The sequence below is a fragment of the Bufo bufo genome, chromosome 1 (assembly GCF_905171765.1).
Source record: "Bufo bufo chromosome 1, aBufBuf1.1, whole genome shotgun sequence".
Taxonomy (NCBI): domain Eukaryota; kingdom Metazoa; phylum Chordata; class Amphibia; order Anura; family Bufonidae; genus Bufo; species Bufo bufo.
Window position 1 is genome coordinate 220,072,916 of NC_053389.1, and position 24,296 is coordinate 220,097,211.

General features: G+C 45.8%; 1 protein-coding gene across 5 annotated transcripts in view; it reads left to right on the forward strand.

The window, feature by feature from the left end:
• The first annotated feature begins 1,749 nt into the window (after window positions 1-1,749).
• The window catches only part of PDE3A (phosphodiesterase 3A), a 327,345-nt gene continuing 304,798 nt past the window's right edge, over window positions 1,750-24,296 (forward strand). Inside the window, exons 1-2 of one of the 5 annotated variants that reach the window (XM_040435459.1) lie at window positions 1,750-1,764; window positions 12,882-13,105. In XM_040435459.1, coding sequence (XP_040291393.1) covers window positions 13,031-13,105 — 75 coding nt within the window. In that variant the 5' untranslated portion in view covers window positions 1,750-1,764; window positions 12,882-13,030. Of the gene's footprint in view, window positions 1,765-12,618; window positions 13,106-24,296 lie in introns of those variants that run through there. The other 4 variants (XM_040435462.1, XM_040435455.1, XM_040435464.1 and 1 more) reach the window with 4 other exon arrangements.

Consider the following 24,296-nt stretch of genomic DNA (forward strand, 5'->3'; position numbering starts at 1 on the left):
TACACAGAAGGTACTGCAATCTCCCCTTACAGTACACAGCAGTTACTGCACTCTCCCCTCACTGTACACAGAAGTTACTGCACTCTCCCCTCACTGTACACAGCAGGTAGTGCACTCTCACCTTACTGTACACAGGAGGTACTGCACTCTCCCCTTACTGTACACAGCAGGTACTGCAATCTCCCCTTACTGTACACAGAAGTTACTGCACTCTCTCCTCACTGTACACAGCAGGAACTGCACTCTCCCCTCACTGTACACAGCAGTTACTGCACTCTCCCCTCACTGTACACAGAAGGTACTGCAATTTCCCCTTACTTTACACAGCAGTTACTGCACTCTCCCCTTACTGTACACAGCAGGTAATGCACTCTCCCCTCACTGTACACAGCAGGTACTGCACTATCCCCTCACTATACACAGTGGTTACTGCACTCTCAGCTCACTGTACACAGCAGGTACTGCAATCTCCCCTCACTGTACACAGCAGGTACTGCACTCTCCTCTTACTGTACACAGCGGTTACTGCACTCTCCGCTCACTGTACATAGCAGTTACTGCACTCTCTCCTCATTGTTCACAGAAGTTACTGCACTCTCCTCATACTATACACAGAAGTTACTGCACTGCCCACTTACTGTACACAGCAGTCACTGTACTCGCCACACTATCCTCACTGTAAACAGCAGGTACTGCACTCTCCCCCTCAATGTACACAGCAGTTACTGCACTCAAAACACTATCCTCACTGTACACGGAAGGTACTGCACTCTCCCCACACTGTACACAGCAAGTACTGCACTCAGCATACTATCCTCACTGTACACAGTAGATACTGCACTCTCGCCTCACTGTTCAGAGCAGGTACTGCACTCTTCCCTCACTGTACACAGCAGTTGCTGCACTCAGCACACTATCCTCACTGTACACAGTACCGTAGGTACTGCACTCTCCCCTCACTGTACACAGCAGGTACGGCACTCTCTCCTTACTGTACACAGAAGTTACTGCACTTTCCCCTCACTGTACACAGCAGTTACTGCACTCAGCACACTATCTTCACTATAGACAGCAGTTACTGAACTCTCCCCTCACTGTACACAGCAAGTACTGCACACTCCCCTCACTGTACACAGCAGGTACTGCACTCTCCCCTCACTGTACACAGAAGTTACTGCACTCTCCCCTCACTGTACACAGCATGTACTGCACTCTCCCCTCACTGTACACAGTGGTTACTGGACTCTATCTTCACTGTACATGGCAGTTACTGCACTCTCCCCTCAAGGTACACAGCAGGTACTGCACTTTCCCATCACTGTACACAGAAGTTACTGCACTCTCCTCTCACTGTACACAGCCGTTACTGCAATATCCGGTCACTGAACACAGCAGGTACTGCACTCTCCTCTCACTGTACACAGCAGGTACTGCACTTTCTACTTACTATACACAGCAGTTACTGCACTCTCCCCTAACTGTGCACAGTAGTCATTGTACTCGGCACACTATCCCCACTGTACACGGCAGGTACTGCACTCTCCCCTCACTGTACACAGCAGGAACTGCACTCAGCATACTATCCTCACTGTACACAGTAGATACTGCACTCTCCCCTCACTGTTCAGAGCAGGTACTGCACTCTCCCCTCACTGTACACAGCAGTTGCTGCACTCAGCACACTATCCTCAGTGTACACAGCAGGTATGGCACTATCTCCTTAGTGCATACATTACTGCACTCTCTCCTCACTGTACACAGCAGGTATGGCACTCTCTCCTTAGAGTATACATTACTGCACTCTCCCCTTACTGTACACAGTGGTTACTGCACTCAGAACACTATCTTCACTATACACAGCAGTTACTGCACTCTCCCCTCATTGTACACAGCAGTTACTGCAATCTCCACTCACTGTACACAGCAGGTACTGCACTCTCCCCTCAATGAACACAGCAGGAATTGATTCACCATACTATCCTCACTATACACAACAGGTACTGCACTCTTCTCTCACTGTACACAGCGGTTACTGCACTCTTTTCTCACTGTACACAGTAGGTACTGCACTCTTTCCTCACTGTACACAGCAGGTACTGCACTCTCCCCTCACTGTACACAGCAGGTACTGCACTCTCCCCTCACTGTACACAGCGGTTACTGCACTCTCCCCTCACTGTACACAGCGGTTACTGCACTCTCCCCTCACTGTACACAACAATTACTGCACTCTCTCCTCACTGTACACAGCAGATACTGCACTCTCCCCTCACTGTACACAGCAGGTACTGCACTCTGCCCTCACTGTACACAGCGGTTACTGCACTCTCCCCTCACTGTACACAGCAGGTACTGCACTCTGCCCTCACTGTACACAGCAGTCCCTGCAATCTCCCCTCACTGTACACAACAATTACTGCACTCTCTCCTCACTGTACACAGCAGATACTGCACTCTCCCCTCACTGTATACAGAAGGTACTACACTCTCCCCTCACTGTACACAGCAGGTACTGCTCTCTTCCCTTACTGTACACATCAGTCAATACATGCTTCCCCCACTGTATACAGCAGTCACTGCACTCTCCCCTCACTGTATACAGCAGTCACTGCACTCTCCCCTCACTGTGCACAGCAGTTACTGCACTCTCCCCTCACTGTACACAGCAGGTACTGCACTGTACTCAATGAGGACAATGCACTGCACTCAGGACTGTAATTCGTAACAGTCACTGCACTCTATCTAGATTGTACACAGAAATATGCAATGCATTATGTCCTCATTGTACAGAGGAGTGTGTCAGTTTTGCACACATCAGCAGTCAGTGCAATCACTCCTCAATGCAACATCCACTACTCTCTCTTTGTACTGTAAACAGCAAGAGTGACTGGACCTTCACAATGCACACAGCCACAGATACTGCACTCTCTCCTCACTATACACAGCAACTGCAATCTTTCTCCACTACACCCAGTAGTAGTCACTTCACACTCTCCTTATTGTAAACAGCAATCAGTGCACTCAGTCATACATACATAGTCATAAGACTGTGGATCAGCAACTATAATGTCTTGTCACTACACTTGTCTCTGTACTGTACAAAGCATTCTGCGTGCTGCACCCTCTCTTCATTGTACATAGCAGCAGTCACTGCACTCTCTCCTTATGGTGGCAGATAAAGGGGTTTTATGACATTATGAGATAAACAACTTATTCCCAGCATAGTTCATTAATATCAGATTGGTTAGGTCTGACACGCAGGATCCCCGTCGATCAGCTGTTCGATCGAGTGCTGCAGCCTCTCCGCAACTTACCAAGCACAGCACTGAACATTGAATAATGGCTGTGCTTGGTATTGCAGCTCAGCCCCATTCACTGATGAACATGATGTCACTGACCTAGGAAGAGGCCACGGAGCTCACCAGAGATCCAAAGACTCTTCATACAGCTGATCGGTGGAGGTGCCGGAAGTCGGACCCCCACAGATCTGATATTGATGACCTATCCTGAAGATAGCTCATCAATATCATAATCTTAGAAAACCCCTTTAGGTAGATAAGCCCTGGGCTGTTCCCAAAATGTAGGGCATTCCCCGCAGCCACGCTCTGTCTATACATAGCTTGTCTGTTAAAGATTTTGACAGAACCTATGAAAAATCTGCAGCAAAAGCCTTATAAGTTGTAGTTTGAATGGCATTGGAAATCACATGTGGCCATATGAATATCAGCATGGATGAATCTGCGCCACAAAAGAATGAGAAGCGGATTATGTGTCGTGTGAACATGGAGAAAGAGTGACATTTGTAGCATGAATCTGCAGCATTTGATATGATGTGGATCTAAAATCTGTGCCACATTCTGCACGGAATGTGGATGAGCACGTGAATAAGATTTAAATGTCATCCCCCCGCCCCAATAATATACAGACCCAATAATAGACCCGCTAGATAAAGCCAGATCCAGGACAGACCCCCTAAATAAAGACAGACCCAGGATAGACCCCCTAAATAAATACAGAGCCAGGACAGGCTCCCTAAATATATACAGACACAGGGCAGACCCCCTAAATTTATACAGACCCAGGGCAGACCCCCTAAATAAATACAGACCCAGGACAGACTCCCTAAATATATACAGATCCAGGGCAGACCCCCTACATATATACAGACCCAGGGCCGACCCCCTAAATAAATACAGACCCAGGGCCCACCCCCTAAATAAATAGAGACCCAGGACAGACCCCCTAAATATATACAGACCCAGGGCAGACTCCCTAAATATATACAAACCCAGGGCAGACCCCCTAAATAAATACAGACCCAGGACAGACCCCCTAAATATATACAGACCCAGGGCCGACCCCCTAAATAAATACAGACCCAGGGCCGACCCCCTAAATAAATACAGACCCAGGACAGGCTCCCTAAATAAACACAGACCATGGACAAATCCCCTAAATAGATACAAACCCAAGACAGACCCCCTAAATAAATACAAACCTAGGACAGACCCCCTAAACAAATAAAGACCCAGGGCAGACCCGCTAAATAAATACAGACCCAGGGCAGACCCCCTAAATATATACAGACCCAGGGCAGACCCCCTAAACAAATAAAAACCCAGGACAGACCCCCTAAATAAATACAGGCCCAGAGCAGACCACTTAAATAAATATAGACCCAGAACAGACCCTCTAAATAAATACAGACCCCCTAAACAAAAACAGACCCTCTAAATAAATACAGACCCAGAACAGACCCCTTAAAAAAAATACAGACCCAGGACAGACCCCTAAATTAATACAGACCCAGAACAGACCTCGTAGATATATACAAACCCAGGGCAGACCCTCTAAATAAACACAAACCCAGGGCTGACCCCTAAATAAATACAATCCTAGGGCAGACCCCCTAAATAAATACAGACCCTCTAACTATATACAGACCCAGGCAGTGTTGAACTGGGGTACTTAGGGCTCACTCCTCACTGTACACAGCAGCGGTCTCTACTCTCTCCTCACTGTACACAGCAGCAGTCCCTGCGCTCTCTCCTCACTGTACACAGCAGCGGTCTCTACTCTCTCCTCACTGTACACAGCAGCAGTCCCTGCGCTCTCTCTTCACTGTACACAGCAGCAGTCCCTGCACTCTCCCCTCACTGTACACAACAGCAGTCCCTGCACTCTGTCCTCACTGTACACAGCAGCAGTCCCTGCACTCTCTCCTCACTGTACACAGCAGCAGTCCCTGCACTCTCTCCTCACTGTACACAGCAGCAGTCCCTGCGCTCTCTCTTCACTGTACACAGCAGCAGTCCCTGCACTCTCCCCTCACTGTACACAGCAGTAGTCCCCACACTCTCCTCACTGTACACAACAGCAGTCCCTGCACTCTGTCCTCACTGTACACAGCAGCAGTCCCTGCACTCTCTCCTCACTGTACACAGCAGCAGTCCCTGCACTCTCTCCTCACTGTACATAGCAGCAGTCCCTGCACTCTCTCCTCACTGTACATAGCAGCAGTCCCTGCACTCTCTCCTCACTGTACACAGCAGCAGTCCCTGCACTCTGTCCTCAATGTACACAGCAGCAGTCCCTGCACTCTCTCCTCACTGTACACAGCAGCAGTCCCTGCACTCTCTCCTCACTGTACAGAGCAGCAGTCTCTACTCTCTCCTCACTGTACACAGCAGCAGTCACTGCACTCTCTCCTCACTGTACACAGCAGCAGTCTCTGCATTCTCTCCTCACTGTACACAGCAGCAGTCCCTGCACTCTCCCGTCACTGTACACAGCAGCAGTCCCTGCACTCTCTCCTCACTGTACACAGCAGTAGTCCCCACACTCTCCTCACTGTACACAACAGCAGTCCCTGCACTCTGTCCTCACTGTACACAGCAGCAGTCCCTGCACTCTCTCCTCACTGTACACAGCAGCAGTCCCTGCACTCTCTCCTCACTGTACATAGCAGCAGTCCCTGCACTCTCTCCTCACTGTACATAGCAGCAGTCCCTGCACTCTCTCCTCACTGTACACAGCAGCAGTCCCTGCACTCTGTCCTTAATGTACACAGCAGCAGTCCCTGCACTCTCTCCTCACTGTACACAGCAGCAGTCCCTGCACTCTCTCCTCACTGTACAGAGCAGCAGTCTCTACTCTCTCCTCACTGTACACAGCAGCAGTCACTGCACTCTCTCCTCACTGTACACAGCAGCAGTCTCTGCACTCTCTCCTCACTGTACACAGCAGCAGTCCCTGCACTCTCCCGTCACTGTACACAACAGCAGTCTCTGCACACTCTCCTCACTGTACACAGCAGCAGTCCCTGCACTCTCTCCTCACTGTACACAGCCTTCCCTGCACTCTCTCCTCACTGTACACAGCAGCAGTCCCTGCACTCTCTCCTCACTGTACACAGCAGCAGTCCCTGCACTCTCTCCTCACTGTACATAGCAGCAGTCCCTGCACTCTCTCCTCACTGTACATAGCAGCAGTCCCTGCACTCTCTCCTCACTGTACACAGCAGCAGTCCCTGCACTCTGTCCTCAATGTACACAGCAGCAGTCCCTGCACTCTCTCCTCACTGTACACAGCAGCAGTCCCTGCACTCTCTCCTCACTGTACACAGCAGCAGTCCCTGCACTCTCTCCTCACTGTACACAGCAGCAGTCCCTGCACTCTCTCCTCACTGTACACAGCAGCAGTCCCTGCACTCTCTCCTCACTGTACACAGCAGCAGTCCCTGCACTCTCTCTTCACTGTACACAGCAGCAGTCCCTGCACTCTCTCCTCACTGTACACAGCAGCAGTCCCTGCACTCTCTCCTCACTGTACACAGCAGCAGTCCCTGCACTCTCTCCTCACTGTACACAGCAGCAGTCCCTGCACTCTGTCCTCAATGTACACAGCAGCAGTCCCTGCACTCTCTCCTCACTGTACACAGCAGCAGTCCCTGCACTCCTCTCTCCTCACTGTACAGAGCAGCAGTCTCTACTCTCTCCTCACCGTACACAGCAGCAGTCCCTGCACACTCTCCTCACTATACACAGCAGCAGTCCCTGCACTCTCTCCTCACTGTACACAGCAGCAGTCCCTGCACTCTCTCCTCACTGTACATAGCAGCAGTCCCTGCACTCTCTCCTCACTGGCAATAGAAGCAGTCCCTGTAATCTATCCTCACTGTACACAGCAGTCCCTGCACTCTGTCTTCACTGTACACAACAGCAGTCCCTGCACTCTCTCCTCACTGTACACAGCAGCAGTCCCTGCACTCTCTCCTCACTGTACACAGCAGCAGTCCCTGCACTCTCTCCTCACTGTACACAGCCTTCCCTGCACTCTCTCCTCACTGTACACAGCAGCAGTCCCTGCACTCTCTACTCACTGTACACAGCAGCAGTCCCTGCACTCTGTCCTCAATGTACACAGCAGAAGTCCCTGCACTCTGTCCTCAATGTACACAGCAGCAGTCCCTGCACTCTCTCATCACTGTGCACAGCAGCAGTCCCTGCACTCTCTCCTCACTGTACACAGCAGCAGACCCTGCACTCTCTCCTCACTGTACACAGCAGCGGTCTCTACTCTCTCCTCACTGTACACAGCAGCAGTCCCTGCGCTCTCTCCTCACTGTACACAGCAGCGGTCTCTACTCTCTCCTCACTGTACACAGCAGCAGTCCCTGCGCTCTCTCTTCACTGTACACAGCAGCAGTCCCTGCACTCTCCCCTCACTGTACACAACAGCAGTCCCTGCACTCTGTCCTCACTGTACACAGCAGCAGTCCCTGCACTCTCTCCTCACTGTACACAGCAGCAGTCCCTGCACTCTCTCCTCACTGTACACAGCAGCAGTCCCTGCGCTCTCTCTTCACTGTACACAGCAGCAGTCCCTGCACTCTGTTTTCACTGTACACAGGAGCAGTCTCTGCACACTCTCCTCACTGTACACAGCAGCAGTCCCTGCACTCTCTCCTCACTGTACACAGCCTTCCCTGCACTCTCTCCTCACTGTACACAGCAGCAGTCGCTGCACTCTGTCTTCACTGTACACAACAGCAGTCTCTGCACACTCTCCTCACTGTACACAGCAGCAGTCCCTGCACTCTCTCCTCACTGTACACAGCAGCAGTCCCTGCGCTCTCTCCTCACTGTACACAGCAATAGTCCCTGCACTTTCTCCTCACTGTACACAGCAGCAGTCTGTGCACTCTCTTCTCACTGTACACAGCAGCAAGCCCTGCGCTCTCTCCTCACTGTACAGAGAAGCAGTCCCTGCACTCTCTCCTCACTGTACACAGCAGCAGTCCCTGCACTCTCTCCTCACTGTACACAGCAGTAGTCCCCACACTCTCCTCACTGTACACAGCAGCAGTCCCTGCACTCTGTCCTCACAGTACACAGCAGCAGTCCCTGCACTCTCCCCTCACTGTACACAGCAGCAGTCCCTGCACTCTCTCCTCACTGTACACAGCAGCAGTCCCTGCACTCTCTCCTCACTGTACACAGCAGCAGTCCCTGCGCTCTCTCCTCACTGTACACAGCAGCAGTCCCTGCACTCTCTCCTCACTGTACACAGCAGCCCCTGCACTCTCTCCACACTGTACACAGCAGCAGTCCCTGCACGCTCTCCTCACTGTACACAGCAGTAGTCCCTGCACACTCTCCTCACTGTACACAGCAGCAGTCCCTGCACTCTCTCCTCACTGTACACAGCAGCAGTCCCTGCACTCTCTCCTCACTGTACATAGCAGCAGTCCCTGCACTCTCTTCTTACTGTACACAGCAGCAGTCCCTGCACTCTCTTCTTACTGTACACAGCAGCAGTCCCTGCACGCTCTCCTCACTGTACACAGCAGTAGTCCCTGCACACTCTCCTCACTGTACACAGCAGCAGTCCCTGCACGCTCTCCTCACTGTACACAGCAGTAGTCCCTGCACTCTCTCCTCACTGTACACAGCAGCAGTCCCTGCACTCTCTCCTCACTGTACACAGCAGCAGTCCCTGCACTCTCTCCTCACTGTACACAGCAGCAGTCCCTGCACTCTGTCCTCAATGTACACAGCAGCAGTCCCTGCACTCTCTCCTCACTGTACACAGCAGCAGTCCCTGCACTCTCTCCTCACTGTACACAGCCTTCCCTGCACTCTCTCCTCACTGTACACAGCAGCAGTCCCTGCACTCTCTACTCACTGTACACAGCAGCAGTCCCTGCACTCTGTCCTCAATGTACACAGCAGAAGTCCCTGCACTCTGTCCTCAATGTACACAGCAGCAGTCCCTGCACTCTCTCATCACTGTGCACAGCAGCAGTCCCTGCACTCTCTCCTCACTGTACACAGCAGCAGACCCTGCACTCTCTCCTCACTGTACACAGCAGCAGTCCCTGCACTCTCTCCTCACTGTACAGAGCAGCAGTCTCTACTCTCTCCTCACTGTACACAGCAGCAGTCACTGCACTCTCTCCTCACTGTACACAGCAGCAGTCTCTGCACTCTCCCCTCACTGTACACAGCAGCAGTCCCTGCACTCTCCCCTCACTGTACACAGCAGCAGTCCCTGCACTCTCTCCTCACTGTACACAGCCTTCCCTGCAATCTCTCCTCACTGTACACAGCAGCAGTCCCTGCACTCTCTACTCACTGTACACAGCAGCAGTCCCTGCACTCTCTACTCACTGTACACAGCAGCAGTCCCTGCACTCTGTCCTCAATGTACACAGCAGCAGTCCCTGCACTCTCTCCTCACTGTACACAGCAGCAGTCCCTGCACTCTGTTTTCACTGTACACAGCAGCAGTCTCTGCACACTCTCCTCACTGTACACAGCAGCAGTCCCTGCACTCTCTCCTCACTGTACACAGCCTTCCCTGCACTCTCTCCTCACTGTACACAGCAGCAGTCGCTGCACTCTGTCTTCACTGTACACAACAGCAGTCTCTGCACACTCTCCTCACTGTACACAGCAGCAGTCCCTGCACTCTCTCCTCACTGTACACAGCAGCAGTCCCTGCGCTCTCTCCTCACTGTACACAGCAATAGTCCCTGCACTTTCTCCTCACTGTACACAGCAGCAGTCTGTGCACTCTCTTCTCACTGTACACAGCAGCAAGCCCTGCGCTCTCTCCTCACTGTACAGAGCAGCAGTCCCTGCACTCTCTCCTCACTGTACACAGCAGCAGTCCCTGCACTCTCTCCTCACTGTACACAGCAGCAGTCCCTGCACTCTCTCCTCACTGTACACAGCAGCAGTCCCTGCGCTCTCTCCTCACTGTACACAGCAGCAGTCCCTGCACTCTCTCCTCACTGTACACAGCAGCCCCTGCACTCTCTCCACACTGTACACAGCAGCAGTCCCTGCACGCTCTCCTCACTGTACACAGCAGTAGTCCCTGCACACTCTCCTCACTGTACACAGCAGCAGTCCCTGCACTCTCTCCTCACTGTACACAGCAGCAGTCCCTGCACTCTCTCCTCACTGTACATAGCAGCAGTCCCTGCACTCTCTTCTTACTGTACACAGCAGCAGTCCCTGCACTCTCTTCTTACTGTACACAGCAGCAGTCCCTGCACGCTCTCCTCACTGTACACAGCAGTAGTCCCTGCACACTCTCCTCACTGTACACAGCAGCAGTCCCTGCACTCTCTCCTCACTGTACACAGCAGCAGTCCCTGCACTCTCTCCTCACTGTACATAGCAGCAGTCCCTGCACTCTCTTCTTACTGTACACAGCAGCAGTCCCTGCACTCTCTTCTTACTGTACACAGCAGCAGTCCCTGCACGCTCTCCTCACTGTACACAGCAGCAGTCCCTGCACTCTCTCCTCACTGTACACAGCAGCAGTCCCTGCACTCTCCCCTCACTGTACACAGCAGCAGTCCCTGCACGCTCTCCTCACTGTACACAGCAGTAGTCCCTGCACACTCTCCTCACTGTACACAGCAGCAGTCCCTGCACTCTCTCCTCACTGTACACAGCAGCAGTCCCTGCACTCTCTCCTCACTGTACATAGCAGCAGTCCCTGCACTCTCTTCTTACTGTACACAGCAGCAGTCCCTGCACTCTCTTCTTACTGTACACAGCAGCAGTCCCTGCACTCTCTCCTCACTGTACACAGCAGCAGTCCCTGCACTCTCCCCTCACTGTACACAGCAGCAGTCCCTGCACTCTCTCCTCACTGTACACAGCAGCAGTCCCTGCACTCTCTCCTCACTGTACACAGCAGCAGTCCCTGCACTCTCTCCTCACTGTACACAGCAGCAGTCCCTGCACTCTCTCCTCACTGTACACAGCAGCAGTCCCTGCACTCTGTCCTCAATGTACACAGCAGCAGTCCCTGCACTCTCTCCTCACTGTACACAGCAGCAGTCCCTGCACACTCTCCTCACTGTACACAGCAGCAGTCCCTGCACTCTCCCCTCACTGTACACAGCAGCAGTCCCTGCACTCTCTCCTCACTGTACACAGCAGCAGTCCCTGCACTCTCTCCTCACTGTACACAGCAGCAGTCCCTGCACTCTGTCCTCACTGTACACAGCAGCAGTCCCTGCACTCTGTCCTCAATGTACACAGCAGCAGTCCCTGCACTCTCTCCTCACTGTACACAGCAGCAGTCCCTGCACTCTCTTCTTACTGTACACAGCAGCAGTCCCTGCACTCTCTCCTCACTGTACACAGCAGCAGTCCCTGCACTCTCCCCTCACTGTACACAGCAGCAGTCCCTGCACTCTCTCCTCACTGTACACAGCAGCAGTCCCTGCATTCTCTCCTCACTGTACACAGCAGCAGTCCCTGCACTCTCTCCTCACTGTACACAGCAGCAGTCCCTGCACTCTCTCCTCACTGTACACAGCAGCAGTCCCTGCACTCTGTCCTCAATGTACACAGCAGCAGTCCCTGCACTCTCTCCTCACTGTACACAGCAGCAGTCCCTGCACACTCTCCTCACTGTACACAGCAGCAGTCCCTGCACTCTCCCCTCACTGTACACAGCAGCAGTCCCTGCACTCTCTCCTCACTGTACACAGCAGCAGTCCCTGCACTCTCTCCTCACTGTACACAGCAGCAGTCCCTGCACTCTGTCCTCACTGTACACAGCAGCAGTCCCTGCACTCTGTCCTCAATGTACACAGCAGCAGTCCCTGCACTCTCTCCTCACTGTACACAGCAGCAGTCCCTGCACACTCTCCTCACTGTACACAGCAGCAGTCCCTGCACTCTCTTCTTACTGTACACAGCAGCAGTCCCTGCACTCTCTCCTCACTGTACACAGCAGCAGTCCCTGCACTCTGTCCTCAATGTACACAGCAGCAGTCCCTGCACTCTCTCCTCACTGTACACAGCAGCAGTCCCTGCACTCTCTCCTCACAGGGTCCGTGCACTCTCTCCTCACTGTACACAGCAGCAGTCACTACCTTCACAGTGTAGACAGCAGCAGTCACTACACTCTCTCCTCAGAGTAGACAGCAGCAGTCCCTGCACTCTCTCCTCACAGGGTCCATGCACTCTCTCCTCACTGTACACAGCAGCAGTCCCTGCACTCTCTCCTCACAGGGTCCATGCACTCTCTCCTCACTGTACACAGCAGCAGTCCCTGCACTCTCTCCTCACAGGGTCCATGCACTCTCTCCTCACTGTACACAGCAGCAGTCACTACCTTCACAGTGTAGACAGCAGCAGTCACTACACTCTCTCCTCAGAGTAGACAGCAGCAGTCCCTGCACTCTCTCCTCACAGGGTCCGTGCACTCTCTCCTCACTGTACACAGCAGCAGTCACTACCTTCACAGTGTAGACAGCAGCAGTCACTACACTCTCTCCTCAGAGTAGACAGCAGCAGTCCCTGCACTCTCTCCTCACAGGGTCCGTGCACTCTGACTGTACACAGCAGCCCGGGCACCGGGGGGAGGCGGCGGCTCTGAGGCTGCTGTTAGGAGGAGGAATGTACCAGGAGCAGTGGGATCTGTGCTGGAAGCCTCCCCCCTCCTCCCCCGCTCACTGCCCGGACTCCTGACAAGCTAGGGGGAAACAGCTAGCGATATGTCCGGGAACCCTCCGAGTCTCGGCTGCAAGTCTCACCGGAGGACCTCTCTGCCCTGCATTCCCCGGGAGCAGGTAAGTGTCCAGCTGCTGCACTCAAGTGCACTCCTCCTGCGGAGCTCCTCAACTCCGGGCTGGCGGGTATATTTCCCCGCAGCAACTCTATCTATAGTGGAGAGAGCCGCACTCCAGTGCACCCGTTCTGTGTGCAACTTGTGCAGCCCCAATGTGATGGAGAGCAGCGGCGCCGGGACCTGCCTGCGGATTGTACAACGCTCCTCTCTATGTATCGGCTGTCTGCCCCAGCTGTGAGATCCGCAGGGCAAAAGGGGATCCGGAACCGCTGCCGATATGGACCCCTAGGAGGCTCTTCTGACCCAGACGGATCTGTGTGTGGATTGTCCCGCACATTGATGGTTCCTTACGTTGAAAGTTTACCATGGTTCTGTGTATTGCAGGTTCTGTCTATGGATTGTCCATTATATTAATGGTTCTGTACATGATGGTCCAGTAGATGGATGGGTCTGTACCTGGATATTTCTCTATACTGGTGGTTTGGTAATTAATGTTCTGTATATTGATTTATTTTTATTTAAGTGATACTGTATAAGGGTACTTTAAATTCATGGTTCTGTACATTTCTGTATATTGATGGTACTGTATGCTGATGGTTTGGTTGTATATTTGGATGTATACTGACTGTTCTGCACATTTCTATATATTGATGGTACTGTATGCTGATGGTTTGGTTGTATATTTGGATGTATACTGACTGTTCTGTACATTTCTATATATTTATAGTACTGTATGGTGATGGTTTGGTTGTATATTTGGATGTATACTGACTGTTCTGTACATTTCTATATATTGATGGTACTGTATGCCGATGGTTTGGTTGTATATTTGGATGTATACTGACTGTTCTGTACATTTCTGTATATTGATGGTACTGTATGCTGATGGTTTGGTTGTATATTTGGATGTATACTGACTGTTCTGTACATTTCTGTATATTGATGATACTGTATGCCGATGGTTTTATTGTATATTTGGATGTATACTGACTGTTCTGTACATTTCTATATATTGATGGTACTGTATGCTGATGGTTTGGTTGTATATTTGGATATATACTGACTGTTCTGTACATTTATATATATTGATGGTACTGTATGCTGATAGTTTGGTTGTATATTTGGATGTATTCTGACTGTTCTGTACATTTCTGTATATTAATGGTACTGTATGCTGATAGTTTGGTTGTATATTTGGATGTATACTGACTGTTCTGTACATTTCTATATATTGATGGTACTGTATGCTGATAGTTTGCTTGTATATTTGGATGTATACTGACTGTTCTGTACATTTCTGTTCTGTATATAGATGGTACTGTATGCTGATAGTTTGCTTGTATATTTGGATGTATACTGACTGTTCTGTATATTGATGGTACTGTATGCTGATGGTTTGGTTGTATATTTGGATGTATACTGACTGTTCTGTACATTTCTGTATATTAATGGTACTGGATGCCGATGGCTTTGTTGTATATTTGGATGTAGACTGACTGTTCTGTACATTTCTGTTCTGTATATAGATGATACTGTATGCCGATGGTTTTGTTGTATATTTGGATGTATACTGACTGTACTGTACATTTCTGTATATTGATGGTACTGTATGCTGATGGTTTGGTTGTATATTTGGATGTGTTGTGTACTGACTGTTCTGTACATTTCTGTATATTGATGGTACTGTATGCTGATGGTTTGGTTGTATTTTTGGATGTATACTGACTGTTATGTACATTTCTGTATATTGATGGTACTGTATGCTGATGGTTTGGTTGTATATTTGGATGTATACTGACTCTACTGTACATTTCTGCTCTGTATATTGATGGTACTGTATACTGATGGTTTGATTGTATATTTTGATGTATACTGACTGTTCTGTACAATTCTGTACATTGATTTTACTGTATACTGAGGGTCTGGTTGTATATTTGGATGTAGACTGACTGTTCTGTACATTTCTGTATATTGATGGTACTGTATACTGATGGTTTGGTTGTATATTTGGATGTAGACTGACTGTTCTGTACATTTCTGTATATTGATGTTACCGTATGTTGATGATTTGGTTGTATACTTGGATGTATACTGACTGTTCTGTACATTTCTGTTCTGTATATTGATGGTATTGTATACTGATAGTTTGATTGTATATTTGGATGTATACTGACTGTTCTGTACAATTCTGTATATTGATGGTACTGTATGCTGATGGTTTGGTTGTATATTTACCGTATTTTTCGCCCCATAAGACGCACTTTTTCTCCCCCCAAAATGGGGGAAAAATGCCCCTGCGTCTTATGGGGCGAATGCTGGCAGTTTTACATCGCTGGCTGCGATGTATGCGAGAGCGGGGGGAGGGACTGGGAGGAGGAGCTGGGGGCCGGCAATAGCGGCGGGGCGGTGCAGTCAGTGTACTATAGCCCCGCCTCTCCGGTATACTAATACAAAATGTCTTATTCAATTAATAGTGATTAAACATGCCCCCTCATTCCTAATAGTACCTTACATCCTAACCGCTTCAGTAGAATGCAGGCAGGCCGGGCGGGCGGCAGCGTAACTCCCTGATGTCACATGCCTGCGCCGCCTACTTTATGAATGAAGCAGGCGGCGCAGGCAAGTGACGTCAGTGAGTGACGCGCCGGCCGCCCGGCCTGCCTGCCTGCATTGTACTGAAGCGGTTAGGATGTACGGTACTATTAGGAGTTGGGGGGCACGTTTCATAACTTTAATTGAATAAGACATTTTATATTTGTATACTGGAGCGGCGGGGGATCTGTGGATGACATTTTTATGGGGGACATCTGTGGATGGCACAGTTATGGGCTGGGGGGGTCTGTGGATGGCACTGTTATGGGCTGGGGGGGGGTCTGTGGATGGCACTGTTATGGGCTGGGGGGGTCTGTGGATGGCACTGTTATGGGCTGGGGGGGTCTGTGGATGGCACTGTTATGGGTTGGGGGGTCTGTGGATGGCACATATATAACAGTGCCACACACAGATCCCCCCTCTAACAGTGCCATCCACAGATCCCCCTGTAACAGTGCAAGCCACAGATCCCCCCCATAATAGTGTCCGTCACAGATCCCCCCATAACAGTGTCCGTCATCCACAGATCCCCCCATAACAGTGTCCGTCATCCACAGATCCCCCCATAACAGTGTCCGTCATCCACAGATCCCCCCATAACAGTGTCCGTCATCCGCAGATCCCCCCATAACAGTGTCCGTCATCCACAGATCCCCAGTAATAGTGCCATCCACAGACCACCATTAGTTCCAAACCCACCAAAAGCACACCTTTTGGTTAAATTTTTTTATTTTATTATTTTTCTCCCCAAAAACCTAGGTGCGTCTTATGGGCCGGTGCGTCTTATAGGGCGGAAAATACAGTAGATGTAGACTGACTGTTCTATACATTTCTGTATATTGATGGCACTGTATGCTGATGGTTTGGTTGTATATTTGGATGGATACTGACTGTACTGCACATTTCTATATATTGATGATACTGTATGCCGATGGTTTTGTTGTATATTTGGATGTATACTGACTGTTCTGCACATTTCTGTATATTGATGGTACTGTATGCTGATGGTTTGGTTGTATATTTGGATGTATACTGACTGTTCTGCACATTTCTGTATATTGATGGTACTGTATACTGATGGTTTGGTTGTATAGTTGGATGTATACTGACTGTTCTGTACATTTCTGTATATTGATGGTACTGTATACTGATGGTTTGTATATTTGGATGTATACTGACTGTTCTGTACATTTATATATATTGATGGTACTGTATACTGATGGTTTGATTGTATATTTGGATGTATACTGACTGTTCTGCACATTTCTGTATATTGATGGTACTGTATACTGATGGTTTGGTTGTATATTTGGATGTATACTGACTGTTCTGCACATTTCTGTATATTGATGGTACTGTATGCCGATGGTTTGGTTGTATTTTTGGATGTATACTGACTGTTCTGAACATTTCTGTATATAGATGGTACTGTATGCTGATGGTTTGGTTGTATATTTGGATGTATACTGACTGTTCTGTACATTTCTGTATATATTTGGATGTATACTGACTGTTCTGTACATTTCTGTATATTGATGGAACTGTATACTGATGGTTTGGTTGTATATTTGGATGTATACTGACTGTTCTGTACATTTCTGTATATAGATGGTACTGTATGCTGATGGTTTGGTTGTATACTTGGATGTATACTGACTGTTCTGTACATTTCTGTATATTGATGGTACTGTATACTGATGGTTTGGTTGTATATTTGGATGTATACTGACTGTTCTGTACATTTCTGTATATAGATGGTACTGTATGCTGATGGTTTGGTTGTATACTTGGATGTAGACTGACTGCTCTGTACATTTCTGTATATAGATGGTACTGTATGCGGATGGTTTGGTTGTATATTTGGATGTATACTGACTGTTCTGTACATTTCTGTATATTGATGGTACTGTATACTGATGGTTTGGTTGTATATTTGGATGTATACTGACTGGTCTGTACATTTCTATATATTTATAGTACTGTATACTGATGGTTTGATTGTATATTTTGATGTATACTGACTGTTCTGTACATTTCTATATATTTATAGTACTGTATGCTGATGGTTTGGTTGTATACTTGGATGTATACTGACTGTTCTGTACATTTCTGTATATAGATGGTACTGTATGCGGATGGTTTGGTTGTATATTTGGATGTATACTGACTGTTATGTACATTTCTGTATATTGATGGTACTGTATGCGGATGGTTTGGTTGTATATTTGGATGTATACTGACTGTTCTGTACATTTCTGTATATATTTGGATGTATACTGACTGTTCTGTACATTTCTGTATATTGATGGTACTGTATACTGATGGTTTGGTTGTATATTTGGATGTATACTGACTGTTCTGTACATTTCTGTATATAGATGGTACTGTATGCTGATGGTTTGGTTGTATACTTGGATGTATACTGACTGTTCTGTACATTTCTGTATATTGATGGTACTGTATACTGATGGTTTGGTTGTATATTTGGATGTATACTGACTGTTCTGTACATTTCTGTATATTGATGGTACTGTATGCCGATGGTTTGGTTGTATTTTTGGATGTATTCTGACTGTTCTGAACATTTCTGTATATTGATGGTACTGTATACTGATGGTTTGGTTGTATATTTGGATGTATACTGACTGTTCTGTACATTTATATATATTGATGGTACTGTATACTGATGGTTTGGTTGTATATTTGGATGTATACTGACTGTTCTGTACATTTCTATATATTTATAGTACTGTATGCTGATGGTTTGGTTGTATACTTGGATGTATACTGACTGTTCCGTACATTTCTGTATATAGATGGTACTGTATGCTGATGGTTTGGTTGTATACTTGGATGTATACTGACTGTTCTGTACATTTCTGTATATTGATGGTACTGTATACTGATGGTTTGGTTGTATATTTGGATGTATACTGACTGGTCTGTACATTTCTATATATTTATAGTACTGTATACTGATGGTTTGATTGTATATTTTGATGTATACTGACTGTTCTGTACATTTCTATATATTTATAGTACTGTATGCTGATGGTTTGGTTGTATACTTGGATGTATACTGACTGTTCTGTACATTTCTGTATATAGATGGTACTGTATGCGGATGGTTTGGTTGTATATTTGGATGTATACTGACTGTTATGTACATTTCTGTATATTGATGGTACTGTATGCGGATGGTTTGGTTGTATATTTGGATGTATACTGACTGTTCTGTACATTTCTGTATATATTTGGATGTATACTGACTGTTCTGTACATTTCTGTATATTGATGGTACTGTATACTGATGGTTTGGTTGTATATTTGGATGTATACTGACTGTTCTGTACATTTCTGTATATAGATTGTACTGTATGCTGATGGTTTGGTTGTATACTTGGATGTATACTGACTGTTCTGTACATTTCTGTATATTGATGGTACTGTATACTGATGGTTTGGTTGTATATTTGGATGTATACTGACTGTTCTGTACATTTCTGTATATTGATGGTACTGTATGCCGATGGTTTGGTTGTATTTTTGGATGTATTCTGACTGTTCTGAACATTTCTGTATATTGATGGTACTGTATACTGATGGTTTGGTTGTATATTTGGATGTATACTGACTGTTCTGTACATTTATATATATTGATGGTACTGTATACTGATGGTTTGGTTGTATATTTGGATGTATACTGACTGTTCTGTACATTTCTATATATTTATAGTACTGTATGCTGATGGTTTGGTTGTATACTTGGATGTATACTGACTGTTCTGTACATTTCTGTATATAGATGGTACTGTATGCTGATGGTTTGGTTGTATACTTGGATGTATACTGACTGTTCTGTACATTTCTGTATATTGATGGTACTGTATACTGATGGTTTGGTTGTATATTTGGATGTATACTGACTGTTCTGTACATTTCTGTATATTGATGGTACTGTATGCCGATGGTTTGGTTGTATTTTTGGATGTATTCTGACTGTTCTGAACATTTCTGTATATTGATGGTACTGTATGCTGATGGTTTGGTTGTATATTTGGATGTATACTGACTGTTCTGTACATTTATATATATTGATGGTACTGTATACTGATGGTTTGGTTGTATATTTGGATGTATACTGACTGTTCTGTACATTTCTATATATTTATAGTACTGTATGCTGATGGTTTGGTTGTATACTTGGATGTATACTGACTGTTCTGTACATTTCTGTATATAGATGGTACTGTATGCGGATGGTTTGGTTGTATATTTGGATGTAGACTGACTGTTCTGTATACTGACAATACTGTATTCTGACTTTTGGCAAGTCTCTATATTGTTGCTTTTGTACGTTGATAGTTCTCTATGTTGATAGTTCTGCACAAATATGGTTCTGAACATTGACGGTTTTGTACATCTTTGGTTCTGTATATTGCTTCTTCTTTTTTCCCCCTAGCAGTTCTGTATATTTCTGGTTGGATATTAATGTTTCTGTTTTTTGATGATTTTGTAGATTCAGGAATGTATAGTTTAATGCTTCTATAAGTCGTTGATTCTAAATATTAATGGTTTTGTATTTTAATGATTTGTACATTTGTACATTTTTAGTCCTGTTACTGGCGCTTCCATTCAGTGATCGTTATTGGATCCGTCTCTTGGTAGTTCTGTGTACCGATGGTTCTGCACTTTCATGTTTCTATTTATTCATGATTCTGTATATTGATGGTCCTTTACATTGAAAGCTTTGTCTTTAACGCTTTTGTATATTGATGAGCTGGTATAGTGACGACTCTGTAAATTGATGGTTATAAACATCGATCGTTCTGTGTATTGTTGGTTCTGTATAGTGATAGTTCTGTTTATGGATTGTCCTGCACTGTGATGTTTCTGTAGATTGACGGTTCTGTACAATGATGGTTCTGCACAGTGGCAGTCCTAACACCGTTGCTCCCTAGGGCCGAGCAGTGACAGGAGAACGCACCCTTTCTTTCCTTGAGGTGGACCCTGATGTTGGGGTGCCTTTGGTGCTATGAGTGTTGTACGAGTGCAATGTAGGAGATGTAGGTGCTGTGTCCAGCAAATCGTGCTGGAGTCAGATAATTCTCTATTTACTAAAGTGCAGATTAGGGGGTTGTAGTACATCCAGCGGTATCCAACACACTTCCAAACAATTCACAGTGCAGATCTTCCCTGGCAGATGTAAGTGAGGATGGGGGTTGTAGTGGTATCGAGCACAAGACTACTGAGGACAATGACTGGCTACAACATGTGCCATATACCTGCACATCACCATGCATGTATACGGTGTTTGACCCCTGCAACCAGTCTTTGTCCTCATTGGTCTTGTACTCTATACCACTGAGGACAGTGATTGACTGCAGTGGTCACATGTCACATACCTGTACGTCAACCGCTGAAATCTGTGAACAGCCAGCGGGAGAAGGATTGTGGAGTATGTACTGTAATAATTTTTCATTTTCATTTCATTGATGGCTGTGTATCTTCTTTAATCCCTTGTGGACAGAGTGATTTTCAGTTTTTTCGTTTCCGTTTTTTTACTTCTGACCTTCCAGGAGCCATAACATTTTTTTCGCGTTCACATAGCCATATGAGGGCTTGCTTTTTTGTGGAACAAGTTGTACTTTCTAATGGCACCAATTAATATTGCATACAGTGTAGTGGGAAGCAAAAAAAAAAAAATTCCAGGTGGGGTTGAATTGGAAAAAAAAAAAAAAATTCCGACAAAGTTTTATGGATTTCGTTTTCACGGCGTTCCCTATGCAGTAAAACTAGCTTGTCTCCTTCATTCTCTGAATCAGTATGATGACATCTATACCACATTTATATAGTTTTTCTTGACCCTCATCATTTTTTATATTGATGTCTACTGAGCTGTTTGAAGGCCCATTTTTTGCAGGGTAATCTGTGGTTTTCAATTATACCAGTTTGTATGGTGATTTGGTCACTTTTTGTTACTTTTTTTTGGCAGGTGAAGCAACGAAAAAATTTCAAATTGGCCACTTTAATTTTTTACCCGTTACAGCGTTCATTGTGTGGGATAAATACATTTATATTTTTTTCTGGCATTTTGGTGGTGCTAATGTTTATTTTTTTTAAGTTTATAAAAATATTTATAAAAACTATTTAAAAAACTTTTTTCATTTATATTAAATCCCCTTAGAGGACTTGAACATAACGATCGTTATATATTGTTTGTCCCATAGACTGCAGTGACTTACTACTGCAGCCTATGGGACAGTCAATACGTTCTTATGGAGCCCTGCCACAAGTAGGGCTCCATGGCAACTATTGCTTTAGTAACCTCAGAGCATTCACAGGGACTGAGGCTATCACAGGGAGTGAACAGCTTCCCTGTAGTTTATATTGATACCATTTGGGGGTACTTTCTACTTTTCGATCACCTTTTAGTCAGTCTTTTTGGGGTGCATGATGACCAAAAATTGTGAATTGTGCATTTTTATTTTTAATAGATTGGACATTTTAGGATGCAACAATACCAATTATGTTTATTTTTGTATTATTGATTTTGAAACGTAAAATTGGGAATGAGTGATTTGAATTCTCAATATTTTGGTGTTTTTTATTTTTTACAAACTTTTTTATTTTTTTCACTGAACTTTTTAGTACCCTTTGATCGCTTGTACCTGTACGATTTTTACTGGCTGCCTGTCAAGCCCTGCCACAGACATCTTACTATAAGAGGGCTGGGAGCCTTCACAAAACCCAAAGCTGACAAAGCAACCAATCAGAGGACTGAGGGAGTACCCTCCCTCTTTCTTACTCTTCAGATGCTATGGTCGGCATTCACTGTGGCATCTGAGGGGTTGATTGACTGGGATCAGAGTTATCTCCGATTATGGTCATTTTTGTGGGGTGTCAGATGTATTACACTGTGAGCACCCATCATGTATAGAGTAGGCTCAGCTTGGTAGGCCACTTTTTACACTGCTTATGCATCCGTCAAGAATCGATTAAATTGATGGTTCTGTATATTGATGGTTTTTTAACCACTTTTGGACCACTCATAGACTTTAGACATCTGGGTGGTCCATGTTTCTTAACCTACACAGTGCTGTGTATACAGCTCAGGTAGCAGTATTGCCACTTCCTGTACTGGTCCTAGTGATTATGTGATTGCACAAGATGAAGGGTCTTAGCAGACCCAGATCACCTCTGTAGTGCATAACAGAAAGCTGTATTCCTCCTGTAACTAGGGCTAATATGTCAGTCCCAGTTACAGGAGATATCTACAATACAAAAAATAAAATATAATGTTAACTTCCACCCCAAATGTCTTGTATGACCTTTTGGGAAAGCATAAAGTGTAAAAAAAATAAAGACATAACAAAACTTAAAAAAGTCTGAAATAATAATAATAATAATAATAATAATAATAATAATAATAATAATAAAAGAATGCCAGCTACCTTAAACTATATGTCTCCTATATCAAAATAACAGTAACAGAATGGGAACACAATTTAAAAATGTATTTTAGTTGTACTTTGTGCTATTTTAAATTTTTTAAAGAAGTGAAAAACAGCCTTTTTTCCCTTGTATCACCTTTTTCTGGGTAAATTTCATCAAAATAAAGCCCCATGTTTTATTTTAAAAAAGATAGAAAATATTTAGATAACCAACTGTAAAAAGTGATGACTTTCAAAGCAACATGTCCTTAAAAAATGTAAAATGTGTCTGGTCAGGAAGGGGATTAAATGGCCTTGTCTTGGTTCCTTATATTGATGGTCTTGTACACTGCTGATGCTGTACGATGATAGTTTTGCATACTGATGGTTCTGTGTATTAATATTGTCCTATATTTCGATAGTTCTGTACATTGTTGTTGTTTTTTTTCTATTGGTGGATCTGTATCTTGATGGATCTGTATTTTGATAGGTCTATAAATCGACACTTTTGTGCATACATAAATCTGTATACTGATGGCTTTTAACCTTGATGGTTCTAGTGATTGATTATTCAGTTTTTTGTTTATTCTGTAATTAATGGAGCCTTATATTTATCAATCTGTATATTCATGGTTCTGCGCCTTGATGGTTCCTTATATTCCTGCTCTGTATCTTCATGGTTCTGCACCTTGATGGTTCTTTTATATAGATGGTTCCTTATATTCCTGCTCTGTATCTTCATGGTTCTGCACCTTGATGGTTCTTTTATATTAATGGTTCCTTATATTCCTGCTCTGTATCTTCATGGTTCTGCACCTTGATGGTACTTTATATGGATGGTTCCTTATATTCCTGCTTTGTATATTCATGGTTCTGCACCTTGATGGTTCCTTATATTGATGGTTCCTTATATTCCTGCTCAGTATCTTCATTGTTCTGCACCTTGATGGTTCCTTATATTCCTGCTCTGTATATTCATGGCTCTGCACCTTGATGGTTCTTTATATTAATGGTTCCTTATATTCCTGCTCTGTATCTTCATGGTTCTGCACCTTGATGGTACTTTATATGGATGGTTCCTTATATTCCTGCTTTGTATATTCATGGTTCTGCACCTTGATGGTTCCTTATATTGATGGTTCCTTATATTCCTGCTCTGTATCTTCA